General features: G+C 35.5%; 1 protein-coding gene across 2 annotated transcripts in view; it reads left to right on the top strand.

The window, feature by feature from the left end:
• HSPE1 (heat shock protein family E (Hsp10) member 1) overlaps nucleotides 1–17,421 on the top strand; it is a 39,880-nt gene extending 22,459 nt beyond the window's left edge. For both annotated transcript variants that reach the window (XM_019939212.3, XM_019939210.3), the window contains 6 exons: nucleotides 4,541–4,641; nucleotides 8,149–8,191; nucleotides 8,380–8,466; nucleotides 13,675–13,754; nucleotides 15,112–15,223; nucleotides 15,355–17,421. In XM_019939212.3, coding sequence (XP_019794771.1) covers nucleotides 4,541–4,641; nucleotides 8,149–8,191; nucleotides 8,380–8,466; nucleotides 13,675–13,754; nucleotides 15,112–15,223; nucleotides 15,355–15,486 — 555 coding nt within the window. In that variant the 3' untranslated portion in view covers nucleotides 15,487–17,421. The remainder of the gene's footprint in view (nucleotides 1–4,540; nucleotides 4,642–8,148; nucleotides 8,192–8,379; nucleotides 8,467–13,674; nucleotides 13,755–15,111; nucleotides 15,224–15,354) is intronic.
• The last annotated feature ends 6,351 nt before the right edge of the window (nucleotides 17,422–23,772 follow it).

Here is a 23,772-nt window from a genome sequence, read left to right as displayed (position 1 = left end):
TTGTATATATGTACCATATCTTCTTTATCCGTTTGTCTGTCGATGGGCATTTAGGTTCCTTCCATGACCTGGCTATTGTAAATAGTGCTGCAATGAACATTGGGGTGCATGTGTCTTTGAATTATGGTTTTCTCTGGGTATATGCCCAGTAGTGGGATTGCTGGATCATATGATAATTCTGTTTTTAGTTTTTTAAGGAACCTCCATACTGTTCTCCATAGTGGCTGTATCAATTTACATTCCCACCAGCAGTGCAAGAGGGTTCTCTTTTCTCCACACCCTCTGGAGCATTTGTTGTTTGTAGATTTTCTGATGGTGCCCATTCTAACTGGTGTGAGGTGATACCTCATTGTAGCTTTGATTTGTATTTCTCTAATGATTAGTGATGTTGAGCAGCTTTTCATGTGCTTCTTGGCCATCTGCATGTCTTGTTTGGAGAAATGTCTATTTAGGTCTTCTGCCCATTTTTTGATTGGGTTGTTTGTTTTTTTAATGTTGAGCTGCATGAGCTGTTTATATATTTTGGAGATTAATCCTTTGTCCATTGATTCATTTGCAAATATTTTTCCCCCTTCTGAGGATTGTTTTTTTGTCTTGTTTGTAGTATACTTTGCTTTGCAAAAGCTTTTAAGTTTCATTAGGTCTCATTTTTTTTTTTTGTCTCATTTGTTTTTGTTTTTATTTCCATTACTCTAGGAGGTGGATCAAAAAAGATCTTGCTGTGATATATGTCAGTGTGCTTCCTATGTTTTCCTCTAAGAGTTTTATAGTGTCCGGTCTTAACATTTAGGTTTCTAATCCATTTTGATTTTATTTTTGTGTATGGTGTTAGGGAGTGTTCTAATTTCATTCTTTTACATGTAGCCATCCAGTTTTCCCAGCACCACTTATTGAAGAGGCTGTCTTTTCTCTATTGTATATCCTTGCCTCCTTTGTCATAGATTAGTTGACCATAGGTGCGTGGGTTTATCTCTGGGCTTTCAATCCTGTTCCATTGATCTATATTTCTGTTTTTGTGCCAGTATCATATTGTCTTGGTTACTGTAGCTTTGTAGTATAGTCTGAAGTCACGGAGACTGATACATCCAGCTCGGTTTTTTTCTCTCAAGACCACTTTGGCTATTCGGGGTCTTTTGTGTCTCTATACAAATTTTAAGATTTTATGTTCTAGCTGTGTAAAAAAATCCATTGGTAATTTGATAGGGATTGCATTGAATCTGTAGATTGCTTTGGGTAGTATAGTCATTTTCACAATATTGATTCTTCCAGTCCAAGAACATGGTATATCTCTTTGTCTGTTTGTGTCATCTTTGATTTCTTTTATCAGTGTCTTACAGTTTTCTAAGTACAGGTCTTTTACCTCCTTATGTAGGTTTTATTCCTACATATTGTATTCTTTTTGTTGCAATGGTGAATGGGATTGTTGCCTTAATTTCTCTTTCTGATATTTCATTGTTAGTATATAGGAATGTAAGAGATTTCTGTGTATTAATTTTGTATCCTGCAACTTTACCAAATTCATTGATTAGCTCCAGTAGTTTTCTGGTGGCATCTTTAGGATTCTCTATGTATAGTATCATGTGATCAGCAAACAGTGACAGTTTTACTTCTTCTTTTCCAGCTTGTATTCCTTTTATTTCTTTTAATTCTCTGATTGCCATGGCTTGGACTTCAAAAACTGTGTTGAATAATAGTGGCAAAAGTGGACATCCTTGTCTTGTTCCCGATCGTAGAGGAAATGCTTTCAGTTTTTCACCATTGAGAATGACATTTGCTGTGGGTTTGTCATATGTGGCCTTTATTATGTTGAGGTATGTTCCCTCTATGCCCACTTTCTGGAGAGTTTTTATCATAAATGGGTGTTGAATTTTGTCAAAAGCTTTTTCTGCATCTATTGAGATGATCATATGGTTTTTTTTTCATGGTGTATCATACTAATTGATTTGCGTATACTGAAGAATCCTTGCATCCCTGGGATAAATCCCACTCGTGGTGTATGATCCTTTTTAAGTGTTGTTGGATTCTGTTTGCTAGTATTTAGTTGAGGATTTTTGCATCTATATTCATCAGTGATATTGGTCTGTAATTTTCTTTTTTTGTAGTGTCTTTGTCTGGTTTTGGTATCAGGGTGATGATGGCCTCATAGAATGAGTTTGAAAGTTTTCCTTCCTCTGCAATTTTTTGGAAGAGTTTGAGAAGGATGGGTGTTAGCTCTTCTCTAAATGTTTGATAGAGTTCACTGTGAAGCCATCTGGTCCTGGACTTTTGTTTGTTGGAAGATTTTTAAGCACAGTTTCAATTTCATTACTTGTGATTGGTCTGTTTATATTTTCTGTTTCTTCCTGGTTCAGTCTTAGAAGGTTATACCTTTCTAAAAATTTGTCCATTCCTTCCAGGTTGTCCATTTAATTGGCATAGAGTTGCTTGTAGTAGTCTCTTAGGATGCTTTGTATTTCTGTGGTGTCTGTTGTAACTTGTCCTTTTTCATTTCTAATTTTATTGATTTGAGTCCTCTCCCTCTTATTCTTGATGAGTCTTACTAAAGGTTTATCAATTTTGTTTATCATCTCAAGGAACCAGTTTTTAGTTTTATTGATCTTTGCTATTGTTTTCTTTGTTTCTATTTCATTTATTTCTACTCTGATCTTTGTGATTTCTTTCCTTCTACTAACTTTGGGTTTTGTTTGTTCTTCTTTCTCTAGTTCCTTTAGGTGTAAGGTTAGATTGTTTGTTTGAGATGTTTCTTGTTTCTTGAGGTAGGCTTGTATTGCTATAAACTTCCCTCTTAGAACTGCTTTTACTGCATCCCATAGGTTTTGGATCGTCGTGTTTTCGTTGTAATTTGTCTCTAGCTGTTTTCTGATTTCCTCTTTGATTTGTTCAGTGATCTCTTGGTTATTTAGTAACGTATTGTTTAGCCTCCATGTATTGAGTTTTTTAAGTTTTTTTCCCTGTAATTGATTTCTAATCTCATAGCGTTGTGGTTGGAAAAGATGCTTGATATGATTTGAATTTTCTTAAATTTACCGAGGCTTGATCTGTGACCCAAGATGTGATCTGTCCTGGAGAATGTTCTGTGTGCACTTGACAAGAAAATGTAATCTGCTGTTTTTGGATGGAATGTCCTATAAATATCAGTTAAATCTGGTGTATTGTATCACTTAAAGCTTGTGTTTCCATATTAATTTCCTGTTTGCATGATCTGTCCATTGGTGTAAGTGAGGTGTTAAAGTTCCCAACTATTATTGTGTTACTGTCGATTTCCTCTTTTATAGCTGTTAGCAGTTGCATTATGTATTGAGGTGCTCCTATGTTGGGTGCATATATGTTTATAACTGTTATATCTTCTTCTGAAGTTGATCCCTTGATCATTATGTAGTGTCGTTCCTTGTCTCTTGTAACATTCTTTATTTTAAAGTCTATTTTATCTGATATGAGTATTGCTATTCCAGCTTTGTTTGATTTCTATTTGCATGGAATATCTTTTTCCATCCCTTCACTTTCAGTCTGTATGTGTCCCTAGGTCTGAAGTGAGTCTCTTGTAGACAGCATATATATGGGTCTTTTTTTTGTATCCATTCAGTGAGCCTGTGTCTTTTGGTTAGATCATTTAATCCATTCACGTTTAAGGTAATTATCGATATGTATGTTCCTGTACCATTTTCTTAATTGTTATGGGTTTGTTTTTGTAGGTCCTTTTCTTCTCTTGCATTTCCCACTTAGAGAAGTTCCTTTAGCATTTGTTGTAGAGCTGGTTTGTTGGTGCTGAATTCTCTTAACTTTTGCTTGTCTGTAAAGCTTTTCATTTCTCCATCGAAAATGAATGAGATCCTTGCTGGGTAGAGTAATCTTGGTTGTAGTTGCTTCCCTTTCATCACTTTAAATATATCACTTAAATGTATGTAAGCTTCCTAATGGCGGGTACTGGTGGTGGGTAGAGTTGGTTGTTGCTCTGGTGGGCAGAGCTCAGTAAACCTCCGTAGTTTTCTTTCCTCTGAAAATATCTTTATCTTCATTCCTGAAGGGTATTTTTGCTAGATACAGAGGTTGACATTTCTTTTCTTTCAGCACTTTATACGTGTTCTGCCATTTCCTCCTGTCATCTGTGTTTTCTGGTGAGAAAGCTGCACTCATTTGAATCCTTTTTCTATAGGTCATTTGTCTCTTTTTTTGCTGGATTCTTTACACACACACACACACACACACACTCACCCCCACTGGCTTCTTTATCTTTAGTTTTTGTCAGTTTGATTACCTCTGAGCATGGATTTCTTTGGATTTTCTTGTTCGGTGTTTACTCTGCTTTTTCTTATTGTGGTAAAAAATATATTACATAAAATTTATCATTTTTGCCATTTTTAAGTGTACGATTCTGTGGCATTAAGTACATTCATATTGTTGTGCAACCATTACCACCTCCATCTCCAGAACTTTTTCATCTTCCCCAGCTGAAACTCTGTACCCATTAAACAATAATAACTCTCATAAGATTTACCATGTAGTATATTTTAATTAACTGTAAGAACTTCTTTGTTTGTAGTATATTCAACAGAACATAAGAGCAGATTGTTCCAATATTGACAAAATTCTTGAACCACCTGAAGGCCAAGATGAAGGTGTATGGAAGTATGAACATTTAAGGTAGGTCTTTATTATGTATCAAAATAGTAATAGTACTCCTAGTAGTAAAAAATAACCTTTAATATTAATGATGATTATGAATCATAAATTAGTTAACTACAGACCAAAAAGCAAAGTTCTAAAGCTTTTATGTTTTTACGTTATAAAGTTTTCAACATTGTTATTTACTCATTGTTTTCTATATTTATGGATTTGGGCCTTATTATCTTTTTACGTGGTTTTCCTTAATTACATCATTTAATCACAGATGCATTATTTCCATGTACTTAACTCATTTCTACTACCTACTATTTATCTACTTTATTTCTCTCTAGAGGTCCTAGTCTAGACTTGGTAGCTGACGAGTTACCTGGTAACTACTGTGAACTTCCAGTCTTTTGTTTGGTAAATGGAGATTAATTATAATCCTGAAGTAAGAAGTTTTAGAGCTTTTCATAATATCCTTTGAATGAGAAAATTGATTTCTAATGAATCATGAGTTAACTTTAGAAGCACTTGTATTCTGAAGCTACTAGGTTATTTCTTGAAGTTATAAACTTTCCATTGTAAATCGGAGCTAGGATGAGTTGATACATTAAAAATAGAGGATGTTGTATGAGATATGTGTTGATCAGAGTTTGTTACTGTGAGTTGATTTTTAGATAATAAGGTGGAGTAGAGATATGACTTTTCCTGAATAAATTAGACCATTTCCTGTGATGAGTGCCTCAGTTTGTAGACAAGGTACTTTTTCTGTTGTTTTGTTTTGATGCTATAGGCTTGTCTAGATATTGTTAAGACACTGTCTTGTCATAACCGTTCAGCAGTTTCAGGATGCTGAGACTTCTTTGTAATCTGCCATTTTCTTGGGCAAGTCACTTGACTACTTGATCGAGTTTTTTTTTTTTTTTAATACATCTCGATGCATGATAATTGAAAGCATGAGTATGTAGATGTTATGCCATTCTTATAAATATAGAGAGCACTTTAGTATAATATATCCTCTTTCTTTTTTTAATCAGCTTTGAAAATAACTACTTCCTTACCTATGGGATTAGTGATGAAAATAAGCAAGTGTGTTTTTTTCACTGTAAGCATAATTCCTAAAAAGTGAGGGTTCGTTTTATTTATTTATTTATTTATTTATTTATTTTTTGCGTTACGCGGGCCTCTCGCTGTTGTGGCCTCTCCCGTTGCGGAGCACAGGCTCCGGACGTGCAGACTCAGCAGCCATGGTTCACGGGCCTAGCCGCTCCGCGGCATGTGGGATCTTCCCATACCGGGGCACGAACCCGTGTCACCTGCATCAGCAGGTGGACTCTCAACCACTGCGCCACCAGGGAAGCCCAATTTTAATTTACAAGGTTTTTATTTCAGATCTAAGAAAGACATTTTCCTCCCTATTTAACTTAGACTATGAAATATGCATTATACAAAACTTGTAAAATCTTTCTTATTCATATTCCATTTGTCCTGGTGCTATTGTTATTACCGTTGGGGTTTTTTGATATTAACCACTTTTTTGTTTTGTATAATTTATGTATTATATATGACATATATATTCTTTTGTCTCTTTATTATAGTGTATACATCTTTATAGTTGACCAAGAAGAGTTTTAAAAGCAGTTTGATTTTTTTTTTTGCATGTGCTTAATGTTACTGATTTGAGGCTTAATACCTGCTGTTACTGATTAATGCAGTTGATTATATTATGATGTTAATGGGAATTGAATCATGACCTCAGTCAAATCTCCCACTACTCCCTACTGAATGTTTGTAATTAGGAAAAGATGCCCCTTCCTCTGAGTGGCTGTAATCCCATGCTAGTATGCATGGCTTAGTGACTAGAGTGTAGACTAGATTTCAGCTCTGGCTTGTCTTCTCAGCTGCATAACTATGTGTGCTAGTCCTATACTGAATTAACTTGAAGCTGTTAGGTTTGCACTATTTGCCTCCGATTGTACCTATAGCACTGCCAAGTCAGTTAGCTTAATTTTCCTGTTGGCCATAAGTAGGTTGGACTAGATGAGAAACGTGTTTATCACCACCTGTCTTTATTACCACTTAGTAGAAAACAACTCAGAAACACATAACATGCGACTTACAGATATGGGGCAGTAGAGGACTATGTGGTGATTCAGAAATAGTGTTATTTGTATAATCTAAGAACAGCATTATTAGGCATCTGGAAAGGAAGTACAGTTATAGACAACTGAAAATTTGACCCTTGTTTTTTAATTTGCTTTCTTCTATTTTAATGTATGTTATAAATAAATAAATAAATAAAGATAGTTTTCCTTTCACATATGTGCAGTGTTTTGGGTTTTTTGTTTTTCTTTTGGAACTCTCTTTTATCTTCTAATTATAGGTTTTAGCGTTGCATATTTGCGGAACCAAAGTGTATTCATTTGTTTGATGGGGAAACATAGCGATTAATTTGATAGATTTTTAGAGGGAACACATTCAGTACTTTGACAACATAAAGTATCTTTATGACATAAAGGATTAATTGTCTTTTCATATCAAATAGCAAGTCTGTCTAAAAATGATCTAAATGTCATGTAATTTGCTCCATTTTTCATTTATTCAAAAATATTTCTTGAGCACTTAACTATTGTAGGAACAATCCAAGCATTATTCTAGGCTTTATAATTCTCAGTTTGACAATTTTAGAGGGAAAGTAAGTCATGAAAAAATGCCCAAGATCTATTAAGTGATGAAAAAGCAAGTTATGAAATTGTGTATGATATGATTCCAATATATTTTAATCTATCTAGAGAAAATCAGATTTGCATGTAAACAATAACTATCTTTTGGGAAGAGGTCATGGAAGTATGGAGGACTTTCCTGTTTTATATTTTGTATTTGGTCCTGTTTGGAGTTTTTAGAAGGAGCATGTTGTTTGTAATCAGAATAAAACCTGTATAATGTATAGGAATATAAAATGTCTAGTCTTTCTTCTGATTATCTGTATACAGATATGTACACACACATGAATTTTTACATAACTGGAATCTTACTGTGAATATAAGTATATATCCTTTGTATGTTTATGTAATACCAACATTTCACTACTCTCCAATTGCTAATCATTTATAATGTTTCAAAGAAACTTTTTATGTGTATAGTTTCAGTGAACATCTTTATACATATGTCTGCATTGCAGTTCTGATTATTTCATTAGAATAGATTCTTAGGAGAATGACTTAGTTAAAAATATATATACTTTGTAAGGGTCTTGGTAAATATTTTCAAAGTATTTCTCAGAAAAATTGTACCAATTTCCAGTGTGTAACAGTAATCAACTCACTGAACTCTGATATTGAACATTATTGTTAGGGTTGTTAGTTTTGGGTTTTGTTTACTAATGTGTATGTCTTTGTAAGGAATGTGCCATGTAAGTTCAGGTGGTGTTGATAATGATGATGATGGAGGAAGAATGGTACTGATGGGATTCTGTTTTTACAATTAATATTCTAAAAATAATATGGAGGATAAGACTTTTCATTTATATATTTACATTTTTAGGCAATTCTGTCTTGAGCTAAATGGACTTGCTGTCAAACTTCAGGTAATGTTTTAAGTTAAAGCTATAATTGAAAGTTCTGATTTTTTTTCCTGTTTTTGTAAATTAATGTGCTTAAAAAGACTTACCCGAATTTTTAATTTATTCTAGAATTTTACATGAAATGTAGCAACTCAGATGATAAACTTTTTCATTATTATTTTACATATTAATAAATGTAACTATTTTAACAGAGTGAATGCCATCCAGATACATGCACTCAGATGACAGCAACTGAACAATGGATTTTTCTTTGTGCAGCTCATAAAACACCCAAAGAGGTGAGAATTTATGAAATAGAATGACTAATAAAATCATCATAACCTAAATCTCTTTAAGATGGTGGTAGACAAATTTTTTGAGTTTTTAGGTCACTGTTTATTTTGCCCTTAGAGTTCTTTGCTGCAAGGTCATTGGTACAGTGCTACTTTAGGGTTTCTTGTGATTAGTATCTTTTTAAAAATTTTTAATTGAAATTATCATTGACCTACACTGTGTTAGTTTCAGGTGTATGACATAGTGATTCGATATTTCTGTACATTACAAAATAATCACCGTGATAAGTTTAGTTACCATCTGTCACCATACAAAATTATTACAATAGTATTGAGAGTATTCTTCATGTTGTACATTTCATCCGTGTGACTCATTCATTTTGTAACTGGAAGTTTATACCTCTTAATCTTCCTTACCTATTTCACTCCTCCTACCTTCCCTCTGGCAACCACCTTTGTTCTCTATGTCTATGACTCTGCTTCTGTTTTGTTGTTTGTTCATTTGTCTTGTTTTTTAGATTCCACGTATAAGTGAAATCATATGGTATTTGTCTTTCTCTGTCTGACTTATTTCACTTAGCTTAATAGCCTCTAGGTCCATCCATGTTGTCACAAATGGCAAAATTTCATTCTTTTTTATGCTAGTGTGTATACATACCACATATTCCTTATCTTTTCATCTAATCAGTGGACACTTAAGTTGCTTCCATATCTTGGCTACTGTAAATAATGCTGCAGTGAACATGGGACTGCATATATCTGTTCGAATTAGTGTTTTTGTTTTCTTTGGAAAAGTACCCAGGAGTGAATTGCTGGCTCATATGGCAGTTCCATTTTTAATGTTTTGAGGAACTGCCATCCTGTTTTCCATAGTGGTATCAATTTACATTCCCTCCAACAGTGCGTGAGGGTTCCCATTTCTCCTCATCAGTACTTATTTGTTGTCTTTTTTTTTTAAGTCTTTTTTTTTAACTTTTTATTTTATATTGGAGTATAGCCAATTGTGTCTTTTTGATAATAGTCATTTTTTTAAAAAATTATTTATTTATTTTTGGCTGCATTGGGTCTTCGTTGCTGTGCGCGGGCTTTCTCTAGTTGCGGCAAGTGGGGGCTACTCTTTGTTGCATTGTGTGGGCTTCTCATTGTGGTGGCTTCTCTTGTTGCAGAGCACGGGCTGTAGGCACACAGGCTTCAGTAGTTGTGGCACATGGGCTCAGTAGTTGTGGTGCATGGGCTTAGTTGCTCCACGGCATGCGGGATCTTCCCAGACCAGGGCTGGAACCCATGTCCCCTGTGTTGGCAGGTGGATTCTTAACCACTGCTCCACCAGGGAAGCCTGATAATAGTCTTTTTTTTTAATATTTATTTACTTATTTATTTTTTGGCTGCATCGGGTCTTAGTTGCGGCAAGTAGGATCATTCGTTGTGGCGCATGGGCTCTTTGTTGCTGTGTGTGGGCTTCTCTCTAGTTGTGGTGCACAGGCCCCAGAGTGTGTAGGCTCAGTAGTTGCGGCATGTGGGCTCTCTAGTTGTGGCACGCGGGCTCCAGAGCGCACAAGCTCTGTAGTTGTGGTGTGTGGGCTTCAGAGCACATGGGCTCTGTAGTTGTGGTGGCGGGCTTAGTTGCCCCACGGTATGTGGGATCTTAGTTCCCCAACCAGGGATTGAACCAGCATCCCCTGCATTGCAAGATGGATTCTCAACCACTGGACCACGAGGGAAGTCCCCAATAATAGTCTTTTTGGCAAGTGTGAGTTGATATCTCATTGTGGTTTGATTTGCATTTCCCTGATGATTAGTGATGTTGAGCATCTTTTCCTGTGTCTGTTGGCTATCTGTATGTCTTCTTTGGGAAAATGTCTATTCAGATCTTCTGCCCATTTTTTAATCTGGTTGTCAAAGAGTGTATTGCCTATGTTTTCTTCTAGGAGTTTTATGGTTTCCCACCTCACATTTAAGTCTTAAATACAGTTTGAGTTTAGTTTTGTATATGGTGTGAGAAAGTCATCCAGTTTGACTCTTTTGCATGTAGCTGTCCAGTTTTCCCAGCACCATTTATTGAAGAGGCTCTCTTTTCCCCATTATGTATTGCCTCTTTTGTAATAGATAATTGACCATGTAAGTGTGGGCTCTCTATTCTGTTCCATTGATCTATATGTCTATTTTTGTGCCTGTACCATAGTGTTTTGATTACTGTAGATTTGTAATATAGATTCAAATCAGGGCACCTGATATCTCCAGCTTTGTTGTTCTTTCTTAAGATCATTTTAGCTATTTGGGGTCTTTTGTGTTTCCATACAAATTTTAACGTTATTTGTTTTAGTTCTGTGAAAAATGCCATAGGTATTTTGATAAGGATTACATTGAATATGTAGATTGCCTTTGGTAGTACAGTCATTTTAACAGTAATAATTCTTACAATCCATGAACACAGTGTATCTTTCCATTTGTTTGTGTAGTATCATTTTTCATAATTGGACAATTGAATGGGCTAGAACTTATGATTCACTGGCTATGACAGAATAACACCTGTCATATGGTGTGTAATGGATGAGATGCACTAGTTCAGATTTTTGGTTTAGTCTTAATGTCTTTTGATAGGAATAACTGTTGGTGATTACTAGTTGATTCTTAGTCTGTCAAGTAGAAATGTTACTTTTGAACTTTATAGGTCAATATTTTTTCTCTACATTTCATTAATATTTCTTACTACGTATTTGAAACCTACCGTAATGATTTTCCTCTCCATAATTGGTCTTACCTTGAAAAACTTATTCATGTTATTTTCTCCTTATTTAGTTTTTGTCAAGGCAAGAGTATAGGAAGTAGCAATTTTTAGAGAACATTTTTTGTTTTAAATAATTCCTTCACGTTATCTAACACCTAGTACACATTCAGTTTTCCTTAGTTGTCTCAAAAATGTCATTTACAACTGGTTTGTTTAAACTATGCATTGCATTTCCTTTGATCTGCATTCCCTTTTAATCTGTAGTAATTAGTTTTTGCTTGACATTGACTCATTGAAAATAGTTAAGTTAGGCCTGTGCTGTAGGATTATAGACCTTTAAGTGATCATTATATTGACAGACCTCTAAGGCTTAAAGACACGTAATTCTCTAGTTGGAAAATCAATATTTTATGTTCTTTTGTTTGAAAAGGCAAATTCTCCAAAATAAGAAGTATCTGATACCTAAGCTAGTAGTACTTATTTTTTAAGACTGACTTCACTCATGGTGTTACTTTTTTTGAGTTAATAAATTGAAGCAGTGTTAAGGTTGTGTATCATTCTACGTCTGGGAAAATCATAGCAGTTTCATTGATAATTCACTGAAATTGGCTACATAGTATAGTAAATGATGTGATAATTCCAATTAGGAAACTGAATCCAAAAAGCTAGTTTCATTTTGGCAAATAGTAAAGATGCATTATTCTCACTTTATTTATTTTTTAATATATTTATTTATTTAATTTATTTTTGGCTGTGTTGGGTCTTCGTTGCTGTGTGCGGGCTTTCTCTAGTTGCAGCGAGCAGGGGCTCCTCTTCATCGCGGTGCACAGGCTTCTCATTGTGGTGGCTTCTCTTGTTGTGGATCGTGGGCTCTAGGCGCGCAGGCTTCAATAGTTGTGGCACTTGGGCTTAGTTGCTCCGTGGCATGTGGGATCTTCCCAGACCTGGGCTCGAACCCATGTCTCCTGCATTGGCGGGCAGATTCTTAACCACTGCGCCACCAGGGAAGTCCCTAGAAATTTTTAAATTAAATATGTAGCTTGCATTATATTTCCATGCTGACTTAAAGGTTGTAAAAGTGTCCCACGGTACACCCAAATGACCAATATGAATGAGAAACACAGTGACTTGGGATATTTGTTTTTGACCAAGTCACCTGTAATCATATATATGGAGAAAGATACTTTTTTCAGTAAATACTGCTCATGTTCCTATTTTAGGCAGTGAGTCTACTAGCTGTAAATTCCTGTGGATGTATAGTTAGAAAAATACTTTTTTTTTTGGTTTAGATAATCTTTATCTATTTGCCAAGTACTATACTAAGCCATATTTAGTAGTTACTGCATTTTTAAACACCAGTTTCATTCTCAACAGTTGAAAAATATTCTAATTACTAGGTAGAACTAGAGTCATTTTTATTTCTTTCTCTAGTCTTTTTTTTCCTTCTTCGTTCCCTGGTTCATTCTCAGTCTTCCTTTCTTTTGATGCTTCTCCCTCTCTGCCTTCAGAAGAACTGAAAGAGGAGAATTACTTTATAGTTTTATTTTTCCTTTAATAGGTTTGCTGATTTGCCATGAGACAAATAGGTTTCATTGTTTCTGATAAATGAAATAGTACTAAGACAGGTTTATTAAAATATAAAGGAACTTCAGATTTTGTATTAAATTGCAAAGGAAGAAAATTTTTGAGAGAGCGGCTAGATTGGTAACAGGGTACCAGCAACATAATAAGGCATGCTTTTTAAGATGTAAGGAGGCAGTGATCTCTGGAGGTATTTGTGAAGTGAAAGAGGCTGCTGGGCCACTTGGTAAAGTATAAATCAGTGGACTAGGAATCGGTGTATCTGGGTTACGGTTTTTAAGTCCTTCTTCCTAACTGTATCATCTTGCATAAGTCATTGACCAATAGTCAAGGGTAGTCCCCGTTGCTGTGCATCATTCTTCAGGGGTTCTCCCTGTCATGCTTCAGAGTTGGGATATTTGCATGCTTGCTTACTTGAATCTCTTTCGTTACAGAGTCAGCCTCCTCTTAGACAGCATGCCTAAAAAGCAGACTTTCCTAAGTTGGACTGCTTGTTTTTTGAAGTATTCCTTACCTTTGCCTATAGACTTTTAAGATCTGGCAAGAAACCTGTGCATATTCTGCAAACTGATCAGCCTCAGTTTCCTCATAGCCAGAGGGTTAGATTAGATAATCAGGTGTTCTTCCCAGCTCTAAGCATTGTTTTCTTCTAGGTACAATATTGAGAGTGAGAAATTGGGGGACTGATTCACTTATTTTCTAGAAGCCAGGTATTATAGTTGAAGGGGATAATAAAGCCTTATTTATTGACATAACATTGAGTTTTACAGTCATTCTGATATTGTAAGGAACTTTTTCTTAGACTATGCTCAGGGTTTTCGGAATAAGATGCGTAAGTAATAAATATACCTAATTTTAGAGGTAGAGCTCTTTGTTGATGCATTTTTATATCCTTTCTTTTATAGTGTCCTGCTATAGACTATACTAGACACACACTTGATGGTGCTGCATGTCTTCTGAATAGCAATAAATATTTTCCCAGCAGGTAAACAAAACTTTTAAACATGGTGCTAAACTTTTTGGATTTAATTTTAAAGATTGCTGTTTTTAAAACTAAAACTAGTTTGCTTGTTAATACATTGTATTCTTTAAACTGTTTTTTTTTTAACCTATTATATATTTGGCTTGTTCAGAATTATTCAAGTTTTGAAATTAAGATTGTGGTTAAACTAAAGGCATCAGGACTCAGCTCCTGAATCTCACAGGCCAGTTCAGTTCCTGCTTCTGTGCATCATTTTCCAGGGCTCTCCCTTCATGCTTTAGAGTTGGGATTTTTACACACTTGCTTACTTGAATCTCTGTGGTAGAGAGAGGCATCCTCTTAGCATGCCTAAAGAGCAGATTTTCCTAAGTTGGACTGCTTATATATTTTTTTCTATGTATTTCTAGAGTATTTTTTAATTGTATAGTTGATTTACAATGTTGTGTTAATTACTGCTGTACAGCAAAGTGACTCACTTATACATATATATACATTCTTTTTCATATTCTTTTCCATTATGGTTTATCACAGGATATTGAATATAGTTCCCTGTGCTATAGAGTAGGACCTTGTTGTTTATCCATTCCATATATATACCAGTTTGCATCTGCTAATCCCAAACTCCCAATCCATCCCTCTCCTAATCTCCTCCCCCTTGGCAACCACCAGTCTCTTCTCTGTTGGGACTGCTTATTTTTGAAGGAGTCCTTATCCTTGCCTTCAGATTTTTAAGATCTGAGAGGAAGTGTGTGCATACTGTAATATATTATTGGTGAGGTTTGTGACTGGCCTTTTATTCTATTAAGATATTTATTACCAGGTGGATAGATTTGGAGACTTTTCCCCAATATCACTAACTTCAAAGGGCTCATATAAAACAGGTAAAAAATAACAGTTTTTGCCTTGGTATCCTATGTACATTTTTTTAAAAATCAGTAATATGTAGGCAGTTTTTATTTCTCACACACACACGAAAAAGAATTGAATTCTGTAGAATAAAACAATAATTCTTTCAGTAGTTTTAATTAGCTCTAGTGGACAGAGTGTTAATGTCATAAACATATATTTTAGTAAGTTTTGTTTTGTCAGGATTTGTTTTAATTGCATTAAACTTTAACAAAGTTTCAGAACTATAATACTGAATTTCTTGGGCAGTGTGGTTAGGTAGAAAGAGCACTGCCCCAGGAGTGAAGAACAGGGGTTTTAGTCCTGCCTTTGCCACTTACTAGTGCTGTGACCCGGACTGGTCACTTACTTTCTCTGGTGTCAGTTTCTGCACTTGTGAATTGAGAAGATTGGACTATACTGTTCCTAAGATCTGTCCAGCTCTATAAATCTATGATTTCTTATCTATTTCTAGGGTTAGCATAAAGGAATCATCTGTAGCAAAACTAGGATCAGTATGCCGTAGGATTTACAGAATATTTTCACATGCTTATTTTCATCACCGGCAGATATTTGATGAATATGAAGTAAGTATATTTCACTAATTGTCCTGATACATTCTTATCAGAATGACAATAATAAATGTTGATATTATGTCTCATTTATTTGGTTTTGAGTAGTAAATTGAAATGACATATTTTTTTTCCCCTCTCTACAGAATGAAACATTTTTGTGTCATCGGTTTACTAAATTTGTGATGAAATATAATTTGATGTCCAAGGATAACCTGATTGTACCAATTTTAGAAGAAGAAGTTCAGAATTCAGTTTCTGGGGAAAGTGAAGCATGAAGGGAATCATATAGAAAAAAATGTACTGATCACATAATTAACATTAATTATGTACTGTATATATATCATTTTAGACACATCAATCACGTATCCATATTATAGCTTCTTTGTTTAGTATAGGTTTTTGTATGCTGAGTGTTGCCTTTTAAAATGGGAAATACTTTTTAAGTTATTCATGAGCTGTATATTCACTGGTGTGGCACTCATCGTTTTTAAATAAGATTAGTATTATCTGTTTATAATGCCCGTTAATAAAAGAATTTACAGTTTGGTAAAATTGCTGCTAAACAATCATTGGATCACAATCCTCATCAAATAAACACATCTATGAAAAAGATGAGTGAGCTTGAGGTTTCACACAAGCCATTTACTAAAGAGATAGTAATGTTTTCCTTTGGTTTTATACCTGAGTTTTGATATTCTAGAAAATTCTGTACCACATAGTTCAGTCTTAACTGTTAAGTTTTCCAAAGTGAGATAAAAGTGTTTTTAAATTCTGTTTATACTTTTTGATATATATATATGATTATGTGTATGTCCAAATATAAATGCAAATGAAGCATTAGTAATACTTAAATAATCTTACTATGCTACATAAAGTATATTCTAGACCAGCATACTTGGAAAGGATTTATCTTTCTGTTCAGTGGACTGTTACATACAAGATGATAACGATAAAAGCGTGTAATTGATGTTCCCACTGGAAACCTGCCCTGTCCTTCCCTTCTCTTCATTTCCCTTAACTCTCTCCCCAAAGTACATTAGCTGAGAAGCTTTTCACCAGACTGTGATTTAGTGGTGGCTTATACCTATTTATATTTGTATTAATTGCCTACAGATTATACCTCATATTAGCAGTTACACTACAGGAAAAAATGTACTGGCATAGGCTCGTGCTTATCTTTGCTTTGTGAAATTGTTCTAACTACTTGGAGAACAGTCTTTAAAATAGTTTGACTCTTACTATTAGTAATATTAATCTTTTCTTCTAACCATCTAGGCAACACTTAAACAGAGTTGAAAAATATTGTAGTATTTATTTTACACCCCTTCCCCACAAAGTTTATGTTTGAATTATATGCACATGTAAGATTTTTTGCAATAATTCACAGGTTCCAAAGGTATTGCTGAATGCTCATACGTTTTTTGGACTTCGTTATAATTCAGCGTCTTAAGAAGGATTCAACTGTAGATTTTACAGTCTTACCTACTGAATGCAATTTTTTACAAAAGCACTGGAGGTCTTAATTGCTAAACTGGTTGTAACAAGGCACTAAGGGTAAAAAAAAAATTGTACATGTAGTGAAGAATATATTTAAATCCATCTTTTGAACAGAATTAACAAATGAACTTCTTTTTCATTTGAGTGGGTTATTTTCAAATGAAGATTAAAATGTAGTCATCTTGATTTTTTTTTCAAATTGGAGGAAATAATTTATACCATATTACGAGACAAGTATGTACAGCAAAAATGTGGAAAACAGTACCGTCCTGAGAGTTTGTATATATATTTATGCCTTCCAATCCTGCCAGTATATTTGGCTTTGAACAATGCTATCCCAGCAGCCAGTCATTACCCCAACCCATAACTAACTTTTAAGAAGTTTTATGTTCACAGTGAAAGGAATATTGACTTTGAAATGATGCATTTATATTAATGTTACTATGAACCAGTGGGAATAGTAATTTTCACACAAACTTGCTAAATATTGGGAGACTAAACTACTAAGTTAATAAATTATATATAGTATAATGTAGCTGTTCTCTCTAGACAAAGTCTCACAATGGATTTCTGTTGCTTGACTATTTTCTTAGTGAACATTTGAACTAAGGCAGTGGCTTGGATTGGTGATCTGGCTAAATACTTTGAAACATATTTTGAATAATATAACTCGGTGTTACTAGGGGAATAAAATATGATTTTTTTCTTACTCATTCCATCTTCCCTGTACTGTGTGTTTGGAATTGATCATAAAAAAAAAATCCCCCAAAGAAAACATCAGTTTGTAGTCTTGCTTTTGTATTCATATTGATATCTCATTCATACTCTTGCACTGTAAAGTTGACTCACTTCTTTAGGTAAGACCTAAATGAAACAGTTAGTTTTTCCTTAATAGTGATTACAGAATTTTGAAAATATACATGTATGTACTTAGGTGGTATTAAAAAAACTGATTAGCCTGGCAAACCTCTGATTTATGAAGTAAGTGTTCTAAGAAGGGGGGAATAGAAAACTCACAGTTCTGTTCAATAAGGAAGTTAGGCTCCACTTTTTGTTTGGATTACCCAGTATAGATCCAAAAGTTAAAATTTTCTTTTTATAAAATTATTTTGACTCATATAGTTGAGTCATTCTTTTTGCCCTATCATATCTGGGAAAGTAGCTGATTTTTAATAATTTATGTTCCCATGGGTATTACAGTTCTTTTGTGTGTGTACATTTTCTTTTCTCTGACTTGAGGTGTTAAATTTGTATTTCTAGAAACAAGTTTCTCAGTTATATATATATATTTGTGGGTTTTTTTGTTTTTTGTTTTTGGCTGTTCCACCCAGCCTGTGAGATCTTAGTTCCCCAACCTGGGACTGAACCCGGGCCCTTGGCAGTGAAAGCGCAGAGTCCCAGCCACTGGACTGTCAGGGAGTTCCCTAAATTTTTAACGAGTTCCCTAAAATTTTAACTTAGTATCAGCATAAAATTTAAAGTCTATGATTAATTGCATTGTTAGCAAGAACTGTATTACGGTCTCAAACACATTTACTGACTGATGTCAAATTCATTGTAATAGAACTAATTAACTTTTCCCTGGGTACTCTGCCCTAGTTTTTCCTACAGGCTTCCTATAATTTTATTGCACAGTTAAATGCTACATTTTGTATACTTCATTTTTTAGCTACTTCTTGAATGTACTAAAGGTTTCTTGGTATAGTTCTTCCATGCTAGGCATGAAAGATTTTCATTTTTTGAATGCAGCTAATTGTTCACTAAGCAGAACTATGGATGTATCGGTACAACGTGTTTAGCAATTTATTTGAGGTTGTCAAAACATCCAAATTTTTTTTCTGAAAAAATATGCATGATTAGTGTAGGGTACACTATAAAACCAGGTAACTACTAAGTGAATTCACTAGCGGGTTAGATTACTCATCTAAAAGGTTTAATTAGGAGCCTCACTCCTAACATTTGGGGATGCATGGATATTTTCTCTGGGCTAAGAATCTGATTACAATACTTCATTTATTTGATTTTTTTCTGCTATTTACATTTCTTTTTATAGTACGCAACGCTTTATATCAAGTATGAGAACCTATTGTAATTAAGCAAAGAGATTACTGAGTTTTCATAATAACCCAAATTTCCAAAAGAAATACAACTGACATCCTGAACTTGTATCTATGAAGATAGTATGTCAAATGTTATGTCAGATAGAGTCCATGATTAATTACAGCATCACCATTCAAAAATTAGTAAAATATTTATTCATTTTTAAATGAAATCAGCATTTTATCCTGATCTGGACTTCTGCTATAAACCTTGGTAAAAGTAGTTTATAATTCCATAAATAGTGTATTTGCCACTTTATTTTGAGTGGACCTCATGAAAGCCATCTGTATCTTATATAACAATTGTAAATCTTCACTTAAAAATTGTAGTTTGGGGCTTCCCTGGTGGTGCAGTGGTTGAGAGTCCGCCTGCCGATGCAGGGGACGCGGTTCGAGCCCCGGTCCGGGAGGATCCCACATGCCGCGGAGCGGCTGGGCCTGTGAGCCATGGCCGCTGAGCCTGCACGTCCGGAGCCTGTGCTCGGCAACGGGAGAGGCCACAACAGTGACAGGCCCGCGCACCGCAAAAAAAACAAAACAAAAAAAATTGTAGTTTGTCACAGATAATAGGATTTTCTCTGCCTTTTTTTGTAACAATGTCAAAGAAACATTCTCATTTAATATGATACTTTATGTAAAAGAATTTTCTACATCTTTGTAAGCATTTGCTGATCTTAATATTTTTGGTTTTATTAGTGTCTAGAAGAAAATGTTAGTTTCTGTAAAAATAACAACAAAAATGCTTTATACCTTGTTCTAAAAGGGGGTAAATGAAGTAGGAATGATAGGATTTTGTGCTCCTAGTTCCCCTACCTCCCTCAGAGATAGATTGAGGGGAGTCCAAGGAACAAGGCAACCCCAGAGAAGAGGAAACATTGGGTATGGTCGTTATTGCACTAGCAATGAGATAGCCCCTTCATCCAATTCCAGAAATTCAAAAGAATCTTTTTTGAGGGTAAATCCTTATTTAACTCCCCTAAAAAATGTCATCATGGGGCTTCCCTGGTGGCGCAGTGGTTGAGAGTACACCTGCCGATGCAGGGGACACGGGTTTGTGCCCCAGTCCGGGAAGATCCCACATGCAGCGGAGCGACTGGGCCCGTGAGCCATGGTCGCTGAGCCTGCGCATCCGGAGCCTGTGCTCCGCAACGGGAGAGGCTACAACAGTGAGGCCCGCGTACCACAAAAAAAAAAAAAAAAAGTCATCATGTTTTAAAACCTGGTGTATATTTATAGAGAGAAATTGTTCTTGCCTTGATTTCGATTAGTATTTAAATCACTTAAAAAATATTTGGTGCTTTTATATTTTTAATATTTTACAGGGACTTCCCTACTGGTCCAGCGGTTAAGACTGCACTCCCAATGCAGGGGGCCCGGGTTCGATCCCTGGTCAGGAAACTAGATACCACATGCTGCAATTAAGACCCAGTGCAGACAAATAAATAAATATTTTTTTAAAAAAGAAAAAACACTTTACCAAAAAAATGCCGACCTTGGATTCTGATTATTGAGAACCATATTAGTGATGATATTAGTTTTCAGTGTCTGCTCTAGTAAATTACCACAGACTTAGCGACTTCAAGCAATGCAGCTTTATTCTCTTACAGTTCTTGATGTCAGAAGCTCAAAATAAGTTTTACTGGGCTAAAATTAAGTTCCCGTCTCTTTCTGGAGGCTCCAGGGGAAATGTGCTCCTTGCCTTTTTTAGTTGCTGGAGGCTGCTGGTATTATTTGACTTGTGGCCCCATCATTCCAGTCTCTACTTCCATAATCTTATTGCCTTCTCTTCTGTAGTGATAGCTCTCTCCACCTCTCTAATTAGCGATGCTTGTGATTGCATCATTATGCCCACCTGGATAATCCAGGCTAATTTCCCCATCTCAAGATCATTTATCAGGGGCTTCCCTGGTGGACCAATGATTAAGACTCCACACTCCCAAAGCAGGGGGGCCGGGTTCTATTCCTGGACAGGGAACTAGATTCCACATGCTGCAACTAAGACCTAGTGCAGCCAAATAAATAAATATTAAAAAAAATAATAAAATCATTAATCATATTTGCAAAGTCCCTTTTGCCATATACAGTAGCATATTTGTCTTCGGGGGCCTTTATTCAGCCTACCACAGCAGTCTTCTTGAATTCATATTGTTAATGTCAAAAAGTTCTGCATGCTATGGACTTAACTTTTACTCTGATGGTGGTTCTTTTTATTTCCTGCATGTTATCTACTTCTTTATGCCTCCCAGTCACACATGCTTGATTTAAGTCTCTGACTGAAAAAGTTGAACTTGGAATCATTTTTTGTAGCTTACCATTAACTACATCCTTGTATTGATCCATTGATAGCTAAATTTTTGGCATGATCTTTTAGTTGACTCATAGAACTGACCATTCTGTGGTTCAGAAACCTTGCTTACCAGTTTGTGAAAGGCAGAGTAGGAGAGATGGAAGATGAAACATTTTAAGGAGTATGATTTTGGATGCAAATTAGAAAATAAACTTTAGGTAACAGCTTTCTAGAAGAGCTGTTAGAGCACTGCTTTCTAGAAGCTAGACATGAGACTACTGGAGAAGAAGGAAAATGTGATGTTTGTGACCTTAACAGGAGAGGAATAAGCTTTAAAAAAGTACATCTTTAACTATAGATTTTCAATTTCTTCCTAACTAAATTTGGAATATCTTACCATTTTTAGTTCTTCAATTCTACATTTTAGTGTTAACTTTGTGAAAACTGTCTCTAAAAAGTTAAAAACATTTCACTGGATAACATATAAATTGTGTTTTATAATAATGGCTTATATTAATGTCATATGTAGTTAGAGAAGCTGTTAAGTCTTGGCAACACATCTGTGAAAACATCCGTTTTGCTTATTCACATTAATAAGTTTTTTTCTAAGCTATATTCACAACCTGTCTATTTAGTAATTAATGAAGGTTTTTGTTTAGTGCTGTATTTATGTGTAGTTATTTTGATTATCTGAACATAGTTAAATGTGTTAATACAAAAGGATTTAAAATAACTTCGTGATGATTTGCGGACATTAGGAGGAGAGGGGTTTTTCAAACATTGCTTGGGGCAGGGGAAATGTTATGGTGCATGGCAAAATGAGCTTAGTTGTTGGTGAGAGGATTATGGCTGGAATGAGTGGGGTTTGCTATTTCTGAATAAGATGCCAACTTTTAGGGCAAGGGTAGAGACTAAGTCCTTGTTATTTTAATCACTATGGGAAGAATCCATCAGTACAGAGTAGAAAGCTCAGATTTAGCAGGATAATACCAATTAAAATGTGACCATATTGATTGGTGTCACATTTCTGGGGTGTTAGGAGAGGCCACAGTCTGTGAAGTGAGGTCTTAAGTGTCAGAAGGAGAGGCCTCTCAAATGTGTCTTTCTGGCTCTCAAAGCCCTCCAAACCCAAGATATCATTTCCTTTGTACTCTTCAGACTCCACTCATGTGTGAGATTCAAGGGTTCATATACTCACTGAGAATTAAAAATCATTACTCGTGTAGAATCAGAATGGAGTGCGAAAAGGGGCCAAGATGTGACCTAGAAAGGCAGTGATGATGGTGAAAGGGAGGCCAGGTGGAGAGCGACAGATAGGATAGATTTCTCCTGATGCAGATGTTCTCTCGACCTACAGAAGAATTTTTCACCTTTGAGTTCCCTATTTCCTACTCTCTCCCAATGCCTGTGACACCCTAGATCTATTGATAAGAGCCCATCTGTACCCCCAATCTCACTCAGGTCCTGGCACACCATTTGCTGCTCTGCAAGGTTTGAGGTTTGAGATGCTTTGCCCCGAGCTTCCCAAGACCTTAAAACCAGACAATTTTCAGACCTTTGTGGGCAGTAGAGTCCACCCGCACATAAGACCAAATATATTAAAATGTATCCCCATTTCACATTAAATATTATTTGTATATTAAAAAATATAAATTTGAACAGCTTTTTGTAATTGATTTTAAGAATTTGTCTCGCCATTGGTCACTTAGTTTACAATTGGCTGTGTTTCTCATCCATCATCACATATGCCTTGGAAGTGAGAAAAGTTAATCTACAAGTTACGTTCAAAGTTAACGACATTTTTATGAATATGAAAGGAAATAACGTTTTTATATATATTACGTTTATTACAGCTATTTAAATATTTAAGTTTGGCAGTTTTCATATTTTGGAGCCAATGTATTTTTTATTTTTGTTTGTCTGTTTGTTTTTTGCGGTACGCGGGCCTCTCACTCTTGTGGCCTCTCCCGTTGCGGAGCACAGGTTCCGGACGCGCAGGCTCAGCGGCCATGGCTCACGGGCCTAGCCGCTCCGCGGCATGTGGGATCTTCCTGGACCGGGGCACAAACCCATGTCCCCTGCATCGGCAGGCGGACTCTCAACCACTGCACCACCAAGGAAGCCCCAATGTATTTTTTAACAGGTCTCAAATATTTTGGAGCACCCCTGAGAAGTTCATAGGTCCTCAAGTTTAAAATGATCTGCTTATGGGACTTCCCTGGTGGTCCAGTGGATAGGACTGCACTCCCAATGTGGGGGACCCGGTTCAATCCCTGGTCAGGGAACTAGGTCCTACATGCATGCCGCAACTAAGAAGTCCGCATGCCGCAGTGAAGATTCCACATGCCAAAACTAAGACCCAGAGCAGCCTAAATAAATATTTTTTAAAAATTCACTAAAATGATCTGTTTATAATTTTATAACACAAACAATCTATTACTAGAATATTATTATTTATCAAATATCATTTGCTCAGGGAAGCCTTCCCTGACCTTGAATATATTAGGTTCATCTGTTATATGCCCTCCTAGCAAACTTTGCTTCCTATGAGTATTTACATCAACTATAATTACATAATTATTTCTATTACTGTTCATGCACTATCTTTCTCCTCCGTTCGCCTATTGATTCCATAAGTGCAAGACTGACCAAGAGTTAAGAAATATTTGTTAAAGGAA

Source organism: Tursiops truncatus, chromosome 7, assembly GCF_011762595.2.
Source record: "Tursiops truncatus isolate mTurTru1 chromosome 7, mTurTru1.mat.Y, whole genome shotgun sequence".
Lineage (NCBI taxonomy): Eukaryota > Metazoa > Chordata > Mammalia > Artiodactyla > Delphinidae > Tursiops > Tursiops truncatus.
This window is presented reverse-complemented; position numbering and strand designations above follow the sequence as displayed.